Source organism: Elephas maximus, chromosome 22 (genome assembly GCF_024166365.1).
Source record: "Elephas maximus indicus isolate mEleMax1 chromosome 22, mEleMax1 primary haplotype, whole genome shotgun sequence".
Taxonomy (NCBI): Eukaryota; Metazoa; Chordata; class Mammalia; order Proboscidea; family Elephantidae; genus Elephas; species Elephas maximus.
The window spans coordinates 65,005,637-65,024,333 of NC_064840.1; the positions used below are offsets into that span (position 1 = coordinate 65,005,637).

Genomic DNA, 18,697 nt, shown 5'->3' on the forward strand with positions numbered 1-18,697 from the left:
GCAGTTCAGCATCTTGAGGAACACTCCAGTGCAAAACAGACATCATGGTTGATGGGAAAGACAAAGTTTTAAGGACAACACTGACATGAAGAATCATCCCTGTCTTTCCTCAGTGCCTTCCCAGCCTTCCACAGGAAAACAGAGGGATGGAGACTAGCAATGAGTTTAAAAAGAAATGACCTAAAAATAACCTTAAGTTTTCAATATTCACTGCCTGACTGTAATTCAGTAGCAGTATTGCAGAGGGGTGGAAGGCTGAAAAAAACAAAACAGAGTCAGAAAGAAAAAGTCAACCTAGCAGTAAGAACTAACCCACTGCTATCGAGTTGATTCCGACTCACAGGGACTCCAGAGGGTTTCCAAGGATGTAAGTCTCTACAGAAGCAGACTGCCACATCTTTCTCCCACAGAGCCCATGGTGGTTTCGAACTGCCGACCTCTTGGTTAGCAGTCGACCGCTTTAACCACTTCTCCACCAGCAGTAAGAAGAAATTTATATTTTTAACTGCACTATTAGCTTTTTGATCTTCCCCTAACAACAGGTCTTCCTGCAGGCTAGGAAGGTCAATCAGGATAGCGTGTGTCTGGTGGTGTGAGTCTGTAAACGTTGGAATATGCCACCAAACATCCAGCAACCTCCTCGCTTGCTTGGCCCCATACAGCAACTCTGTGGCAGCAATGGAAGTTACCATTTGATTGCTATGAAACAAATCTAGCCAGAGCAATAAAGACCTAAGAGGTCACTTCAGCCAGAAGTTTTTCACTTTGCTTTGTAGTGAAATCCATATTATATGTGAAGTCTTGTAAGGAGGCCTAATAAATATACAGATACAACTAGAGTTGACAAGAGAAAGTCCACCACTTGGAGGCCTGGGAATGCCTTCCAGGAAAAGGGAATGACAAAATGACCTGAAACAGGAACACTGCCACTGCCAGTTGCTGTCAATCAACTCTACTCATAGCGACCCCCCACACGTCAGAGTAGAAATGTGCTCCATCGGGTTTTCAATGGCTGATTTTTTGGAAGTAAATTGGCAGGCCCTTCTTCTGAGGCTCTGGGTTCATGAGAACCTGCAACCTCTCAGGAGCTGAGTCCTTTAACTGTTTGCATCACCCAGTGACTCTGAAACAGGAACAATCGTAGTGTATGTGAAGAAGAAAAAATGTCGCTCTAGTTAGAACACAGGAAGTGGTGAGGAACATTCTAGAATAAGATAAGGTAAGAGGAGGCTGGGGGTCTCAACTCAAGTCTAGTGACCCTTAAATCTCTCTCATGTGGTAAACAGTAGGATTTACAAAATATGACCTTATCATTGTCTTGCTTAAGGTACTTCAGGGGCTCAAACCACATCTTGGATGAAACTAAATTCTTAGCAGAGATTTCAAAGGTCTCCCTAGTCTGACCTACATAATTTTCCTGGATACCACATCTCCTGCCACCTTGCAATGTATCCATCATCAAGAGTGCCATGATTGCTTGTTTTCCACACGGCCAAACTCTTTGATCTTTCTGTGCTTTTCCTCAAACTCCTTCCTTAACCTAGAATGCACGTTCTTTAAATTGTTAACCTTCCTTCTTCCTCAGGAATTAACTCACACATCAACCAGGAAGTGTACCTTAGGCCCCTAGAACCAGCCAACTGTCCCTCTTGTGGGTTCCTCAAACATATCATACTTAACACTAACCACACTCTATTGAAAATACTTATTTATAGCTCTTCATGGCACTGTAAACGCTTCAAAAGTAGGGACGGTATTTTATTATTGTGCTACCTAGAACGTGCTAGATACATAATTCTGCACGGACTGATGTCTGCCACACCTTATTTAGCACACCTTTGCTACTTAGCAAAGATGAACAAACAAGATGTAAATTTTGTTGCTGTTGTTGTTTCCTTATCAGCTGTTTGTATTGCCTGTCATAAAGTGTGTTTTCTTTGGTGGAGAAAATTAGAGATGAAGTGAAATAAAATCTATATCCTTTGCCCTGATAAACTTCCATTGAGTAGGAAGATGGGGGCTGAGAATACGCTTCAGGGAGGAGAAAGAAGACAAGGAAATCAAAGAGGGGGAAAGTGAGTCCCATGTCCCAGAATCTAAGCCATGCCCTTCCTTTGGAGCACAGCACACTAGCATGGAAGTAATGGTAGATAAGCCTGGAGATGCAAGTTAAGGCTGAATTTGAATGGCAGGCAGATACACCTATATTTAATTAAAAAAAAATTAAATTTTGTAGGGTGGAGGAGGCTATGAAAAAATGGGGGGGGCAGGTACAATTATTTATCAACACCATAAAGAAGAGATCCATAACTGAGTTTTAACTAGATGTCTCTCTTGCCTAGTTTTCAAAAAGACCACCCCCAAAGAAGCAAATGAAAATAATGCGATTTTTACGATAAGCCTATGTACAGAAGTTAGGGGTTTCATAGCTTTTCAATGGCTCTTCTCCAAGCTCTTCTCTCATTTTTGGCACTGCTGCATAGATATTCTACAGCTGTCTCAAATAAGTGACATATTTGAATTATATTCAGGATTCACCATATTTTATAGTCGTTTTTTTTTTTTTTTAATCAACAAAACAATGGCTCCATGCTGTGTTTTCTCTCAAGTGGCAAACATGGTATGTGACTGTAACAAGCAAAGGTTTCCTTTATTCCCCGAAATCCCAACTTCCATGTGGAGAAAAGGTCCAAGTGTTAAGAAGGGTTTAACCAACCAAGGGTTAATGGTATAGTCATACCATTTTGTAAGAGATGAAGATGGGAGAGAAGAACAGGGAAGAAAAGCAAGGGCTAAGCAGCCAAATGTTCACACATGAAAATAAACAACTACGAATAATTGACTATCTCTCATTTTGTCAACCGTCCAGCAGCAGAAGTAACAGATGCCACAGCACGCCCGTCTACCTCCAGCTCGACTGAACCAGACAAACGAGAGAGGGCCTGTGAGAGTCCTTCTCCAGAGACGGGCCCCTGCCAACATTGTTGGGGGAATGTGGGTTATTTATTTTTACCTTTATAATAAAATCACTTTTGAAAATGGGTCTCCACTATTTCCAGCCCTAGGCAGTTGGATGGGCAGCCAACATCTACCTGACACAGTGTGGAATTATTAAGGAAAAAACAACAGTGTAAGATGACAGGGTGGGTGGTTTGGCTCCTGAAGCAAAGCCTGTCCTATTTTTTGGTCCACTAAGGTAGCAATGTGCCATGATACACACACACACACACACACACACACACACACACGCAAATTGCTGTCGAGTTCGTCTAGATTCATGGTGATCCCATGTGTGTCAGAATAGAACTGTGCTCTACAGGGTTTTCAATGGCTGATTTTTCAGGAGTAGACCCATAGGCCTTCCTTCTGAGGCACCTCTGGACGGACTTGAACTTCCAACCTTTTAGCTAGCAGCCAAGCACTTAACCATTTGCTCCACCCAGACTCTACACCCTACCGTTCCCTCTCTCTGTCTATATATATACATATGTGTATATGTGTATGTATGTACTACGTATGTATGTATACATATATGCATAACTTGACCATCAGGAGGAATGCAACTTACTCGGATATGAAATAAAAAAGCGATCCCTGCTTTCCTCACGGAAATACTCAAGAACACAGAGATTTTTCTTTCTATGATGGTTTTCACAGTCTGATTTAAAATGACAGATCAACATGGCTTAGTAGCAACAGCACTCAGATAGGAGTAAAAGGATATAAGATCTGGTTCCACATCTGGGTGACCCTTGCTTAAGCCCCTGAACCTCACTCAGCATCGCTTTCCAGCTATTAAATGAGGAAGCTGAGCAGATGGATTAAATCAACATTGCCCAACTAGTGGTTCATAAAGATACTCTACAGTCTTGCTTCTCCAAATATGGTCCAGAAACTGGCAGGATCAACATCACCACGGAGCTTGTAAGAAATATATAACCTCAGACCCTGGACCAGGTTCACTGAGTCATGTTAAGGGGATTATCTACATTTTAACAGGACGCCCAGTTCATTTGTATGTGTGTTAAGAGTTTGAGAAACACTGTTCCTGGGCAGTTGGTCACACATTTATCTGATCAAAAAATCACCTGAATAATATCTTGTTAAAAACAGTTTCCTTAGCCCTTGCTTCAATGTCTGATCCAAGAGGTTTGGGGTGAGAGGCAGAGATTTGTATACTTAACAAATATTATTACGGTTGTTGTGGTTGTAAGGTGTCGTCGAGATGGTTCCTATTCATGGTGACCCTGTACAACAGAATGAAACACTACCTGTTCCTGCACCATCCTCACAATCATTGCTGTGTTTGAGCCCACTGTGGCAACCACTGTGTCAATCCATCTCGTTGAAGGTCTTCCTCTCTTTTGCTGATCCTCTACTTTACCAAGCATGATGTCCTCCTTCTGCTAACATGTCCGAAGTACATGAGACAAAGTCATCGTTGCCTCTAAGGAGCATTCTGGCTGTACTTCTTCCAAGACAGATTTGTTTGTTCCTCTGGCAGTCCATGGTATATTCAATATTCTTAGCCAATACCATAAATCAAATGCATTAATTATTACGGTGGGTGGGTCTATTTCAATGAAAATATGAGTTGCATAGATAAAATACTTCTGTTTACCTTTAAAATGGAATCATCTCTAAGTGGCTGTCAGCCCAGTGGGCTTCTTGGAGCAGTTTGTAGAGATCAGCTAAGCCTGATCATGTCAAGACACTCCAGTCCATCCCTTGGCTGAATGTCCCAGCTGCCATGGGTTTCGACCACTGCAGTTTTTAAATTGTTAAATTCTTAATGAATTATTGGTTAAATGGAGGAAACATAAGGAGCTCTGATGTTGAATTACAATGATTTAATGAATAATATAAAAAAATGATAATAATTTTGCAAAGTCCCCTCAAGATAATTGTCATCAGCTTCATAAGCTACATTCATCTATCAAAATCCATACTTTGCACATTAAGATGTCTTTAGTACTTCAAAAACCAATCTTAAAAGAAGAAACATAGTGACAATTAAATCCAATTTGGCTTTTCATTTATTGGGAATAAAGCCTATCCTCACGCGTAATGTGTTATTTGAGAGAAGTGCTTGCAAATAGCAGCCAGAAATCTCTCTTATCCCAACATTTAGAAACAAAACATGAAAATTATATTTAAAAATAAGTGATTTTTTTTCCTACAAGCAAATCAAAAGAATTCCAATCAAGATCCTAAAGGCAGTTCTCCCTCCCACCACCACTCTTGGTGCCGTTGTACATAGTTAAATTTCAATTTACATTTTAATGTACATTGGTCCCCAAGTCAACTGCAATGTTTAATGACAAATCATGCCTAGAGTTGCATAAATAATTCTAAATAAAGAACCTGTCTTTTCCCTACATGAGAAGAAATTAAAAATATATCTAAATTATATGAAAGACCATATTAATTGCATTTCATAACATAGGTTTTAAAGACTTTCTGATTTTTTTTAATTAACAAGCACATCTTTATTATATACACTCCTGTATATCATATATGAGAACAATAAATTTGTTTTCAATCCCTTAAGAGAGTTCTCAGGTTATTACCATGAAAGTATTTCATGGCTTTAAAATCACTGGAAATGATAGAATGTAAAAGTGTTTTCCAATGTGTGTGTTAGGTTGTTGTTGTTAGGTACTGACTCATAGAGAGAGACCCTACGTACAACAGAACAAAACATTATCCAGTCCTGTGTCATCCTCATGATCGTTGTTATCCTTGAGTCCATTGTTGCAGCCACTGTGTCAATCCATACCATTGAGGGTTTCCTCTTTTTCACTGACCCTCTACTTTACTAAGCATGATGTCCTTCTCCAGGGACTGGTCCCTCCTAATACCATGTTCAAAGTATGAGAGACTAAGTTGCTTCTAAGGAGCATTCTGGCTATACTTCCTCCAAGACAGATTTGTTCTTTCTTTTGGCAGTCCGTGGCATATTCAATGTTCTTCGCCAACACCCTAATTCAAAGGCATAAATTCTTCTTCCATCTTCCTTACTCATTGCCCAGCTTTTGCATGCATTTTTCAAATGTTTAGCATCATTTAATTCTATGACGCTGAAAGACTTAGACACATAGGACTGGCCTAAGATGATTTCTTTTTAAGTACATATATCTATAATCTCCACAGGATTACTAAGGCACTAAAATTGTCATTCATTTCAATTAGTTTCAGTATCTATTAACACACCCACAGGTGAAAGACGCTGGTGCTATGGGGTATCAACTAGGTCATAAAATAATAGTTAATGGTTGATGAGTTCAAACTCTGCGCCAAGCAGTTTTATACACTTAATATTTATTAATACTTCTAGCTCTCACAGTAACTCTATGCAGTAGGTACCATTGCTCTCCTTACTCTGGTTAAAAAACCAAACCCGTTGCTATTGAGTTGATTCCAACTCATAGTGACCCTACAGGACAGAGCAGAACAGTCATACAGGGTTTCCAAGGAGCAACTGCTGGATCCGAAGTGCCAACCTTTTGGTTAGCAGCCAAAACCTTAACCACTGTGTCACCAGGGCCCTGTTACTCTGTTTAGAGCACAGATAATACCTGCTTCCGCTTCACTAGGGAAAAACGTCCTGGCTGGCCTAACCCAGGCCATGCAGGAGAACAGATCTGGACTTGTTAAACAAACAAACAACAACAAAAAACAGTTGCCATCGAATCCGTTCCAACTCCTGGCGACTCCATGAATGTCAGAGTATAACTGTGGTCCAAAAGGTTTTCAGTGGCTGATTCTCTGAAGTAGATTTCCAGGCCTTTCATCTGAGATGCCTCTGGGTGGACTTGAACCTACAACTTCTCGGTTAGAAGCTCAGCCCATTAAATGTCTTTGCCATCCAGGAACTCCTAAAACTTGTTAAGAGAGAGTGAACAGAAACATATTCCCTATCTTGGCTCACTTGTTACTTTAAAGCCATAAAAGATTTGTTGGCCCAAATTAACTAACTATATATTGTTTAGCAGGGCTCTCACATCAAGAACACGGCGGCTTACGAGGTGACCTCTTCTCCCTGGCCTATGAGAACCAAGGCAACATCCAGAGAGGGCCTCCCAAATTGCTAGTATAGTGAAGGTGAAATGCATATTTTAAGAGGAAGATCTCATTTCCCAGGAAACTCAAGTATCTCTGCAAATAGCAGTTCGCTCCTATTCTTAATCCCTAAACCATCTACATCTGCTATGAAGAATTTCTTGAGCCCTCAGATAAATCCCCCTGGTGCTATATTCTTTATAGCACACTCCAAAGGCAGCATTTGAATAAAACAACAATAACCATTTCAGCTCTCCATCTCCTGATTTCTTTCTGGAGGGACTTTTACACTCCTTGGCATAAACAGGGCTCCGTGGGGTTGGGATGATGGGATGGATGGGATGAAGAAGTTGTAAAGGAGAAAAAAACAAGTTTATGTACTTACAAATCTTTTTGAGATTATAAAAGACACTGATGCTGCGCTATGGTGAAGAAATCTTGGACTCGCCTGAAAAACAATGCCCCCAACCCCCAAGTCTCTATCTATCACATCTATCCCTCTCCTTCTGTCTTCTCTCTCTCTCTTTAGTTCTACTTGGGCCAAACAAATGTAGTTTTAAAACCCATTTCCATGTTCTAAGATTCAGAGGGAAGGGATTTAAGAGTAGGCTATAAAAATGCCTTCACGTCTTTAATGTCTCATTTTTTGCAGATTTGCTGGAAAGTACGGTAAACAGTTACTGCTCATCTTTTCCCATCGACGCCCCTTGACCTTTGTCATTGATGGTGTATGGCAGAATCCATTTTTGTGGGTTTCTTTCTCGCAGCAAGTTTTTCCTAGCATTGTTGAGACACCTGTGCTCTGACAATCTATGCAGAATCTCTTAGCCAAACTGATTGGCTGATTGTACTCCAGAGAAAATTATCAAACATTTCAAATATGATTTTAAAAGAGTTAATTTAGGAGAGCTACAGGCAATTCTAATGGTTCCTTGCTGTCATCTAATCTATACTCTGCGGAAGCATCTGGCATCTCTGAAACTCCTCTTCAGTTCTGTTTAACTCTTGTTCATTGCCCTACGCGAGGAGAAGGTCACCAAGGGTGTACTTACAGGCTATGCGCACGGAGGCCTTCCTGCTCTTGGAGGTGCCCAAGTGGCTCCATGCCACACACTGGCACCAATAGTCCTCCGGCCCATGGAAGTCCTCCACCTGCTGCCTAGTGACATTGATGAACACCTCCCGGACTTTCAACCCTGAGGGGGAAAGATAGGGAAATTCAGCTGAGACCACCATATTTCTCCAACAGAAAGTTAAGGTTAGCCAAACCTTTTCTTTTTAATTAAACAATTCTGTTTTTAATCAAGGCAAGGTTTTAATTACTTTGACAATAATATATCACTGCTAATTAAATTCCAACAGCTGAGTAGGCTGGAACACCCAAGTGTAAAGTAAGAGCAACCAATGTGGCTCCAATACAAGAGTTTTCACAGTCCCTTGCCTTAGTGCTTTTTCTTTGTCTGTCTTTGTGTAAAATCTACTATGAGGAATGTAGCAGCAAAGTTAATTAAGGCAATCACCTGAATAACTTGTACAAGCTCGGAATTCTAGAATCTAAACAGAAAAACTCCAAAGACACAGTTCCAGGCTGTTCTAAATGCCCCTATCTCTGGTTATGGCAGCGACACAGGCTCACCCCAGCAGTGTAATTTAAAACAAAGAGAGGCTGGTGAACACACGGGCAGGAGAGGGTGAAAAGGTGGAGAATCTAAAGAAGGGCCAAAGAGTGGGCTTCAAAAGCTCGGGATAACAGAGGCAGTGGGATCCAAAGGGAATGGAACAGTGGGCAAATAGAAAGCAGACAAGTTGAACTACCCTGGTCTTAAAGGCCTGGGAGGAGAGCCCAAGGAAGCCCCAACACAACTGTATGAGGAGGTGAGGAGAAACAAGCCTTTTTCAGAAAGATGACTAAGTCCACATTTGTGGACTAGGATAGAGCTATGAAGACTTTGACCTTTTAATGACCCAGTGCCTTCGAGTCGATTCCAACTCATAGCGGCCCTATAGGACAGAGTAGAACTGCCCCATAGAGTTTCCAAGGAGCGCCTGGCAGATTCAAACTCCTGACCATTTGGTTAGCGGCTGTAGCACTTAACTACTACGCCACCAGGGTTTCCACCTTTTAATGAGTTTTTTTTTTTTTTTTTTAATTACTCTGCATACTCTTTTGAATGGAAACCCTGGTAGCTTAGTGGTCAAGAGCTACGGCTGCCAACCAAAAGGTTGGCAGTTCAAATCTAACAGGTGATCCTTGGAAACCATACAGGGCAGTTCTACTCTGTCCTGTAGGGTTGCTATGAGTCGGAATCAACTCATCACCAACAGGTTTGGTTTGCTTTTCTCTTTTAAATAGTTAGAAAGTTTGCTCGGTGCTTCTCACTGGGAGGTATAGCATCTTTCTTTTCATAACTCTCACCAAGGACTATGGGCCTTTCTTTCTTTGGGAAGAACTGTCACCTTGCATGGAGTGTCAAGGATGGAATGGGACACTCTCCTCATCAGTTAAACCAATGGCACACAGGGTAGCAGCTTTTACAGTCACCTTTCTTTCCCTTTCCATTCCACACACATTCAGGGAGGCTGCGCCTTCCTCTAGGAGAGAAAGTGTGGGAAAAGAGGAGTGCCTAGCATCAGGATAAGCCTTTTACTTAGTCAGTCACTGGAGCCCTGGTGGCACAGTATTTAAGAGCTCAGCTGCCAACCAAAAAGGTCAGCAATTCTAATCCACCAGCCCCTCCTTGGAAACCATGTGGGGCAGTTCTACTCCGTTCTATAGGGTAGCTATGAGAAGGAATCAGCTAGGTGGAACGGGTTTGGTTTTTTTGGTATTCACTCATTACATTTCCACAACACACAGATGCAGTAGATGCTATTGTATTCCCACTTTGCAAGCCAGAGAACTATGACTTAGAGAGGCTGAGTCATTTGTCTACAGTCATACAGACAGAAAATACAGGTCCCAGGGTTTGAGCCTTGCTCTGTCTCACTCACATCAAAGCCAGCACGATGATCAGCCGCCTCTCAACAATTCAATTCTGGGCCCATTTTTTCAGATTCTTATACTATTTAATTATGAAAATGAGACCAACGCATGGGCCTTTAAAGAAAAATTAAGTGCCTACCTATGCTATTTTCTTTAAGTTCAAAAGGCATTCACAAGGCAGAAGCATCAGTGTAATTTAAGTGAACCAGGCGCTCTTGGTGGAGAAGGGGGAACATGATTATATTTTGAGGGTGGTAAGACTTAAAGAAAAAGAATGGAGGTGTAGCATTAATTAGGCTGTGGTAACATTCCCTTCTACCCAACCCATAACATCTTATTTACAGCGTGTGATGGCCACATAAAATATTTATAGTTATGGCCACATAAAACAACATATACAGTTTGAATTATACTTCCTAAATGTGGGAGGTACTACCCACATACTGAAAATCACCTTGATAACCGTTGAGAATTCACTTGGCTCCTTTTGTGAAAAGCACAAAAGGATTCCTTTTTCCCTGTCAGGGAGGTAAGGGTTTTGAAGGGCATCTGCAACATCGCACAGGAGGAAAGAACCCTTAGTGGTGGTTTTGCTATCATTATCGTTGTTGTTTTTACTTTGCACTTAAATAAAAGAAGACGTACGAGTAGGAGGATGGGGGCAAGAAGAAAGAGGAGTTGGCAGGCAAAGAGGAGGGGGGAAATACAGAAAGAGTAATAAAGTAAGATTGTTGCTGTTACTAACGTCTAGGCAGCCCCCAACTCATGGTGACCCCATGTACAATGGGATCCGACTGCTGTGATCTACAGGATTTTCTTTGGCTGTTTTTTTTTTTCCCTAAGAAATACATCGTCAGACCTTTCTTCCTAGTCTGTCTTAGTCTGAAAGCTCTGCTGAAATCTGTTTAGCATCTTAGCAACACGCAAGACTCCACTGACAGACAGGTGGTGGCCTGAAGTACATTGGGCCAGGAACCAAATCCAGGTCTCTCACATGGAAGGTGAGAATTCTAACACTGGACCACCACTGCCTCTAAAGTAATATTATCCTCCCACCAAAATAAAAAGGGGTAGGACAGAAAGCTGAGAGTGGTTGACTAGAGTGGAGCATCCATTTTGGGGATTAAAATGTCAGGTTGAATAGGCAAAAATAGACTCTGGAGAAGAGAGCCTGTTTTATATTTTTCTCTTTGACTTGAGGTAAATGGTGGATGATCCACTTTGAAGAGTTAAATGGAGGTGAGAACAGCAAATGAATGCATCCAGGTGAGCAGTGGAGCAGTTTTACTCAACCAGAGCTCCCCTGTGGCACGACATGGACAGACTACAGAGGCAGAACATCCCACATCCTGGGAAGCAGGGTCTGACCTAAGAAGTGTTTGATATACCTGAAATGTCAGAAATATGTTCAAAGCTAATGGGGAACAGTTCTATTTTTGTCGCTTACTCTGTCTTATAAAACTTTCTTAGCTATCAATTTCCTCTAGGTTGGAAATGAAGACAAGCACTATCTCAAAATAGTTCAAGGTTACCATGTTTATAAAGCAGGCAGTTTCCACATCGCAACCTCAAAACTTGGCTTTGATTTCGTCTAAGAGTCATGTGTAGAAAACTGTACATGTGTGTTTCTGAAAAGCATACACAGCAGACCACAGTACCTATTAGGAGGGTCACAACTGATCTTACACCATTCTGTCAGGAAGTTTCCAACTCCCTCATTCAGACTACATAACCTCAATCGAAAGGAAAATGTTGAGGGCGTGATTTCAAAATTAGGGTGGCTCAATGTGTGGTTCAATTACAAATTCTTCACAGAGACTTCCCATGGGATTGGAAAAGTAAAACATATAAAACCCAACAGCCACTCCCCTCTCCCCCCTACCCAGTTTTTTCCCTACAGGTAGCATCAAAGTAGCAAGTTTCTTTAAAAGGTCAAAGGGATATCACCATGTTCGAAAAAAAATATTGTCTTTCTGGATCAGGCCTTCTTTTTCTTATGTGAGGTCTTCAGCCTTGTCTAACTATCCCCTTTAGGAAAAATAACTCTATTGAATACACACACACACACACACAGACGTATGCATATATGACACTGAGCACTAACGACAGAAGAACAGATGAGTTATGGAATGAAACCAAAGATATCACACATGCAGAAAGCAAAAGGTCATTAAAAAGAAAGGAAAGAAAGAAATCAAGGACATCATACATGCAGAAAGCAAAAGATCATTAAAAAGAAAGAAAAGAGAAAAATGGATGTCAGAAGACACTGAATATTGCTGTTGAATTTTGAGCAGCTAAAGCGAACAGAAGAAATGATGCGGTAAAGAGCTGAACAGAAGATTTGAAAGGGTAGCTGGAAAAGTCAAAGTATTATTATGAAATGTGTAAACACCTGGAGTTAGAAAACCAAAAGGGAAGAACACACTCAACATTTCTCAAGCAGAAAGAACTGAAGAGAAAATTCAAGCCTCGAGTTACAATACTGAAAGATTCTACAGGGAAAATATTAAACGATGTGGGAAGTATCAAAAGAAGATGGAAGGAATACACAGAGTCACTGTACCAAAAAGAATTGGTCGACATTCAACCATTTCAGAAGGGAGCATATGATCAAGAACCGATGGTACTGAAGGAAGAGGTCCAAGCTGCACCAAAGGCATTGGCGACAAACAAGGCTCCAGGAATTCCATGAAATAGTAACTGAGATGTTTCAACAAATGGGTGCACTGCTAGAAGCGCTCACTCATCTACGCCAAGAAATTTGGAAAACAGCTCCCTGGCTAATCGACTGGAAGGCATTTGTACTTGTACCCATTCCCAAGAAAGGTGATTTAACCAAATGCAGAAATTATTAAACAATACCATCAATATCACAGGCAAGTAAAATTTTGCTGAAGATCATTCAAAATCGGTTGTAGCAGAACATCAACAGGGAAATGCCAGAAATTCAAGCTGGATTCAGAAGAGGATGTGGAACATGGGGTATCATTGCTGACATCAGATGGATCATGGCTGAAAGCAGAGAATACCAGAAAGATGTTTCCTGTGTTTTACTGACTATACAAAGTGTTCGACTGTGTGGGTCATAACAAATTATGGATAACATTGTGAAGAATGGGAATTCCAGAATACTTAATTGTGCTCACGAGGAACCTAAACTTAGACCAAGAGGCAGTCATTCAAATAGAACAAAGGGATACTGAAAGGTATGTGTCAAGGTTGTATCCTTTCACCATACTTATTCAATCTGCACGCAGAGTAAATAATCTGAGAAGCTGGACTAAATGAAGAAGAAAGAAGCATCAGGATTGGAGGAATACTCACCAACAACCTGAGATACGCAGATGACACAACCTTGCTTGCTGAAAGTGAAGAGGACTTGAAGCACTTACTGATGAAGACCAAAAACCACAGCCTTCAGTATAGATTTCAACACAAAACAAAAATCCTCACAACTGGTCAATAAGCAACATCACGATAAATGGATAAAAGATTGAATGAAGCTGTCAAGAATTTACTTGGATCCGCAATCAACACCCATGTAAGCAGCAGTCAAGAAATCAAAAGACGCATTACACCGGGCAAATCTGCTTCAAAAGACTTCTTCAAAGTGTTAAAAAGCAAAGATGTCACTTCAAGGACTAAGGTGTGCCTGACCCAAGTTATGGTGTTTTCAATCGCCTCATGTACATGTGAAAACAGGACAATGAATAAGGAAGACCAAAGAAGAACTGATGCCTTTGAATTCTGGTATTGGCAAAGAATATTGATTATACCACGTACTGTCTAAAGAACGAACAAATCTCTTGGAAGAAGTACAGCCAGGATGCTCCTTAGAAGCAAGGATGACGAGGCTTTGTCTCACATGCTTTGGGCATGTTATCAGAAGGGACCGGTCCCTGGAAAAGGACATCATGCTGGGTAAAGTAGAGGATCAGCTAAAGAGAGGAAGACCTTCAATGAGATGGACTGACAGCGGCTGCAGCAATGGACTCAAGTATAACAATGATTCTGAGGACGCTGCAAGGCTATATATATATATATATATATATATATATATACCTTCTCTTTCCGATCTTCAATATAACACTCTCTTGTGATACAAAGATGTGTGCATATTCCTTCTACCTTTTTATTTTTCTGTCTTTCTACCTATCTATCCATCCATGCATCCATGCATCCATCCACCCACCCATCCACCCCCCCACTCATCCACAACGCAAATGTATATACCCAAGAGAAACATCTATGGAAAGCAGCTCTATTTAAGTCCCCACTCCCCCCTCTCCCTGCCCCAACCTCCTCCACTGAAGTTCTTCCAACTGTGATGCTGAAAGAGTGCCTATTTCTACATCTCCCAGGATGATGGCAAACTTGTTCATAGACAATGGTTCAGGAGAGCCCAAAATTTTGGGCAAGTAAAAGATGGCATCTCATAAATAAGAGTAGCATTGTACCTGATAACTTCTATAACTCTAATAAGCATGGAAAAGTCCAACCCTTTAAACTATTGTGCAAATTATAACCATCAGCCTTTGTTAGGGAGTAGAGACTTACAGAATATAAAAAATATGACTATGGTACTGATATGCTAATAAGCTTTCTACGCTGTTGAATGGTTTAGTTGTAGATAGACTAATGCTGGCAGGAGATGAATAATTGCTCTGCATGTACTAAACATAACAGAGCAGCACAGAACTTCATCATTTGTCAGCTTTATTTGTTTAAATGAGAAAAATGCTGACAGCAGTTATTGCTGTAATCCCCTTATTTATCAGAGAGAAAACACTAGTTACTCTGAGCAGGTCTAATCCTGTTGGGGGACTAAAAGTTATAGAATTTTCAAACTAATGGAAGGCATATCCTTCACAGTTCAAAGAAGAAAACTGTAAAAAAAAGGAAAGAAATGGAGAGGAAAAAAGAACTAAAATAATTACTTCTGGTCAGCTTTTAATAAAAGGGCTACAGTGTTTGCCTAAGATCATAACTTGTTCTGTTGAAAACAAAGAATTCTGGAATAGTGTTTAACGTTCAGTACCATGCCAATTCCAGCCCAGTGCCTACTAACAGCTGTCCCCAAGCCTTTTATCTACAGCTCATTATCACACTTCCACAAAGCCCATCAGTAGCATCCTGCTGGGGGTATTGTTGCCAACCAGTTCTCAAATATTCCTGGTGATGGGCACTTGGGGAGGAATTTGAAACAGTTCTCCAATGCATACCTCCCCTCACAGCTTTATGTTCTTCAGTTGTTTGGAAGTTCTCTGTCGTAGGATGCTTGACTTACTAAACTGAATAACTAGATTCAAGAAGGGAAGTGAGAATCCCTCTTCTTCCTCTGAGAAGTATTTCTGAATCCACACCACAAGGACATAGTAAGAGACTAGCAAAGTAGGTTTGGGTGAATTGTTTTCTCATCCCAGTCTTGAAGACTGTTTTCACCCAATATTCATTTTTGACAAGGGTTTTACCCTCTCTGTGCCTCATTTTCCACATTGTAATTTTTTATGCTTGTTTGGGGGCTAACCAAGGGACGGATTATATAGCTTTCCATAGACAAAACTCCAAAGAACTACTTTAATACAACCTCTTGAAGAGCATAGGGCCTTGCTCAGTTCTCTGGGAGCGAGGTGGGGGGGAATTAAACTCCCCATGAAAAACAACAATCTCTTATATTCAAGAGCCTAAGTACCTCAACTGAGATGTGGCTCAGAGATAGCCCCTTCTTATTCCTCTGTTTCCTGAGGAGACAAAAAAGAGCCCGTTCAGCAGAACTGAGCCCACCATTTGTGAAAGGGAATGTTTTTCACTTGTTTCTTACTGATCTGGGATCACCGGTTAAAAAAAAAAAAAAAGAAAATTTCCATCAAGTCGGTTCTAACTCATGACTACCCCTTGTGTGAAGAGCAGAACTGAACTCCATAGGGTTTTCGATGGCTATGATATTTTGAAAGTAGATCCAGGCCTTTCTTCCACAGTGTCTCTAGGTGGAATTGAACCTCCAGACTCTGGTTAGTAGACAAATACTTAACCGTTTGTACCACCTGGAGACTACCATCCCCACTAGAAAACTTACTTGAACAATAAGAGAAAAGCTTCTCCATATTTTGCCTAATAGTGTGTTATCATTACTGATTAATTATAGTAACATTTGTATGACCCTTGAATATATTAAGGTCCCTGGGGGGCACAAATGGTTTGCGTTTGACCTCTATCCAAAAGGTCGGTGGTTCAAACCCACCCATCAGTGCCACACAAGAAAGACCTGAAGATCTGCTTCTGTAGAGATTATAGCCAAGAAAGCCTATGGAGCTCAGTTCTACCTTGTGACACTTGGGGTCACCATAAGTCAGAATCAACTGCATGGCAATGGGTTTACTTTTATTAATGCTATCACACGCATTATCTTATTTCATCTTAACAACACCATGTTCTTATTATTTATATTTTTATTATTACTGTTTTGCCACAAGTCCCATACCATGGGAAATAGATCAAGGGCGCCATGATGTTTGTAACACATATTTATTCTAAAAAAATCTGAGTGCCTCTCCTGGGCCTGCCACTGCGCTAGGTGCTGAAGATACTGTGAAGGAGAAGATAAGATCCCTGCCCTTAAGGAGCTCACAGCCTAGGGATGGAGACATTTTAATCAGCCCCAACAAGGTAAGGTGACAATTGCTACGACAAGAGAAGCATATACTGCTACAAGGTCACATGGAAGGGGTTCAACCTGAGACTGTGCTCTCCCACCTAAGAGTTGAAGACTCTGTCCTCACCCAAGATTTAGCTTGATCTCTAGGGCACAGCTCTGGGCCCCTGGTAAAGACATGTGAACTTGACACACATTTGAAGTTCCAAAAGTCTGAGATATAACAAAGACTTGTCATGGGACTTTAGATCCATTTCTTGGAAGAAATTAGACGTCTTCAGGCCAACATGCTACCCAAAATCCTAAATTAAATATAGATAATTAAAAGGTAGAGCCATATTTCATTTTAATGACAATTAATTTGGGCTAAATGCCTTTTGCTACTTCATCCTAGCAACAAGATTAAAAAGTATTTTGATTAAAAAAAAAAAATCATTCTTTTCACGTGCACTATGCCTAATGAATACTCTTTTGTTTCCCCTGGATAATAACTACCACATGTTTTCCTCAAGAGCACTACAAGTTCAGTCTTAAGTACAGAAACTAAGAATACACCCAAGCTCTCCCGTTTCTTCTACACCAGAGATTAGAATTAATCAGCACAGAGGTGTCTGCCAGAGGAAAGCAAATTAATTTGATGGTGTTGGTTGATAACAGGGAAACTTACGAAGCAGAAGTGAACAAAGTAGGATTATTTAAAGGACAGCTGGTTCCCTGTGAATGACTCTATCCCATCTCATACTCACAGCCTTGTGGGAAGCATGGTCATGATTTCTAACCCTGCTGCCTCAATCAATGCCTTTCCTTTCCCGCAAACTCTGAAATCACCTCCTGCTAGGGGATCACGGCCTGCCATCAGGCACGGATCTTACAACTTGTATCTCCCACAGTGCTAGCATTGGCTCTGAGAATACCACATCAGCTAAATGTAAAGGAAATGAATAAATCCCATGCAAGTACTATACTGCTGTGCTATTCTATGGGTGATGATCATTTAACCTGTTTATAATACCAACACTTTTATCTGCTTTTGAATTGTAAAAGCCCATAATTAGACATCAGGTTTTTGAGGCACAATTACATGTCCATTCAAAAATAATAACAATTTTTATTTATCATTAGAAAGGGTAATCTTGATCAAGTATTTTTTTATTTTTTAGGAGCCCTGGTGGCACAGTGATTAATGTGCTGGGCTGCTAACCAAAAAGTTGGTTTGGTTTGAACCCAGCAGCCGCTTCATAGGAGAAAGATGTAGCAGCCTGCTTCCATAAAGATTTACAGCCTTGGAAATCCCATGGGGCAGTTCTACTCTGTCCTATAGGGTTGCTATGAGTTGGAATGGACTCGATGGCCGTGGGTTTGGTTTTCTGGTTAGGTCCTGGCTAAGCACGTTATTTGTTTTAGGTTAAATAATCCTCACAACAGCTCTATGTGGCAGATAGAGTGCTTATTGCCATCTTGCACATGGCAAAACCTAGGTGAAGTAGGCTAAGTAACACATCTACCCCAAAAGAGCTGGTCAATAGAGAGCCAGACTTCCAACATGGCACCCATGCTGTGAACCACCCAGTTTTTTAAAAGATACTTATGATTCCCATTCCAGATAAATAAATGTAGTTCTGAATGGTGTATAAACAGAAAACACTGAAAAAGTTCAAAGATGTTGCTCAAGAATTTGGGGTGTGAGACAAAATCTCTGGTCAACATCATGAGTTGTTATTAAATTACATAAAGTGGTTAGCTGTTTCCTATGTCTGCTAAGGGTGAAATAGTAGTAAATAGTCTCCAGATTTTTGTAGGAAAGATTACAGTAGGCATAAGAGACCTTCATACTCTGCCACAGGATATACGGAGAACTGATAATAATTTCCAGAAAAACTTTTGAGAATATGTCAGTGCTGTCTGAGAAGCAGAGTACTGAACAAAATCAACTCCGAGATGGGGTGGGGGAATGCATCTATCAAAGTGAGTTTTAAACCTACAAACTATCAATGGAC

The 18,697-nt window shown here is 40.8% G+C and overlaps 1 protein-coding gene across 9 annotated transcripts in view; it reads right to left on the reverse strand.

Moving 5' to 3' along the window:
- Positions 1-18,697, reverse strand: part of UNC5D (unc-5 netrin receptor D) — a 630,356-nt gene that overhangs the window by 249,009 nt on the left and 362,650 nt on the right. For all 9 annotated transcript variants that reach the window (XM_049865157.1, XM_049865158.1, XM_049865156.1 and 6 more), the window contains one exon: positions 8,115-8,258. In XM_049865157.1, the coding sequence (XP_049721114.1) occupies positions 8,115-8,258 (144 nt within the window). The remainder of the gene's footprint in view (positions 1-8,114; positions 8,259-18,697) is intronic.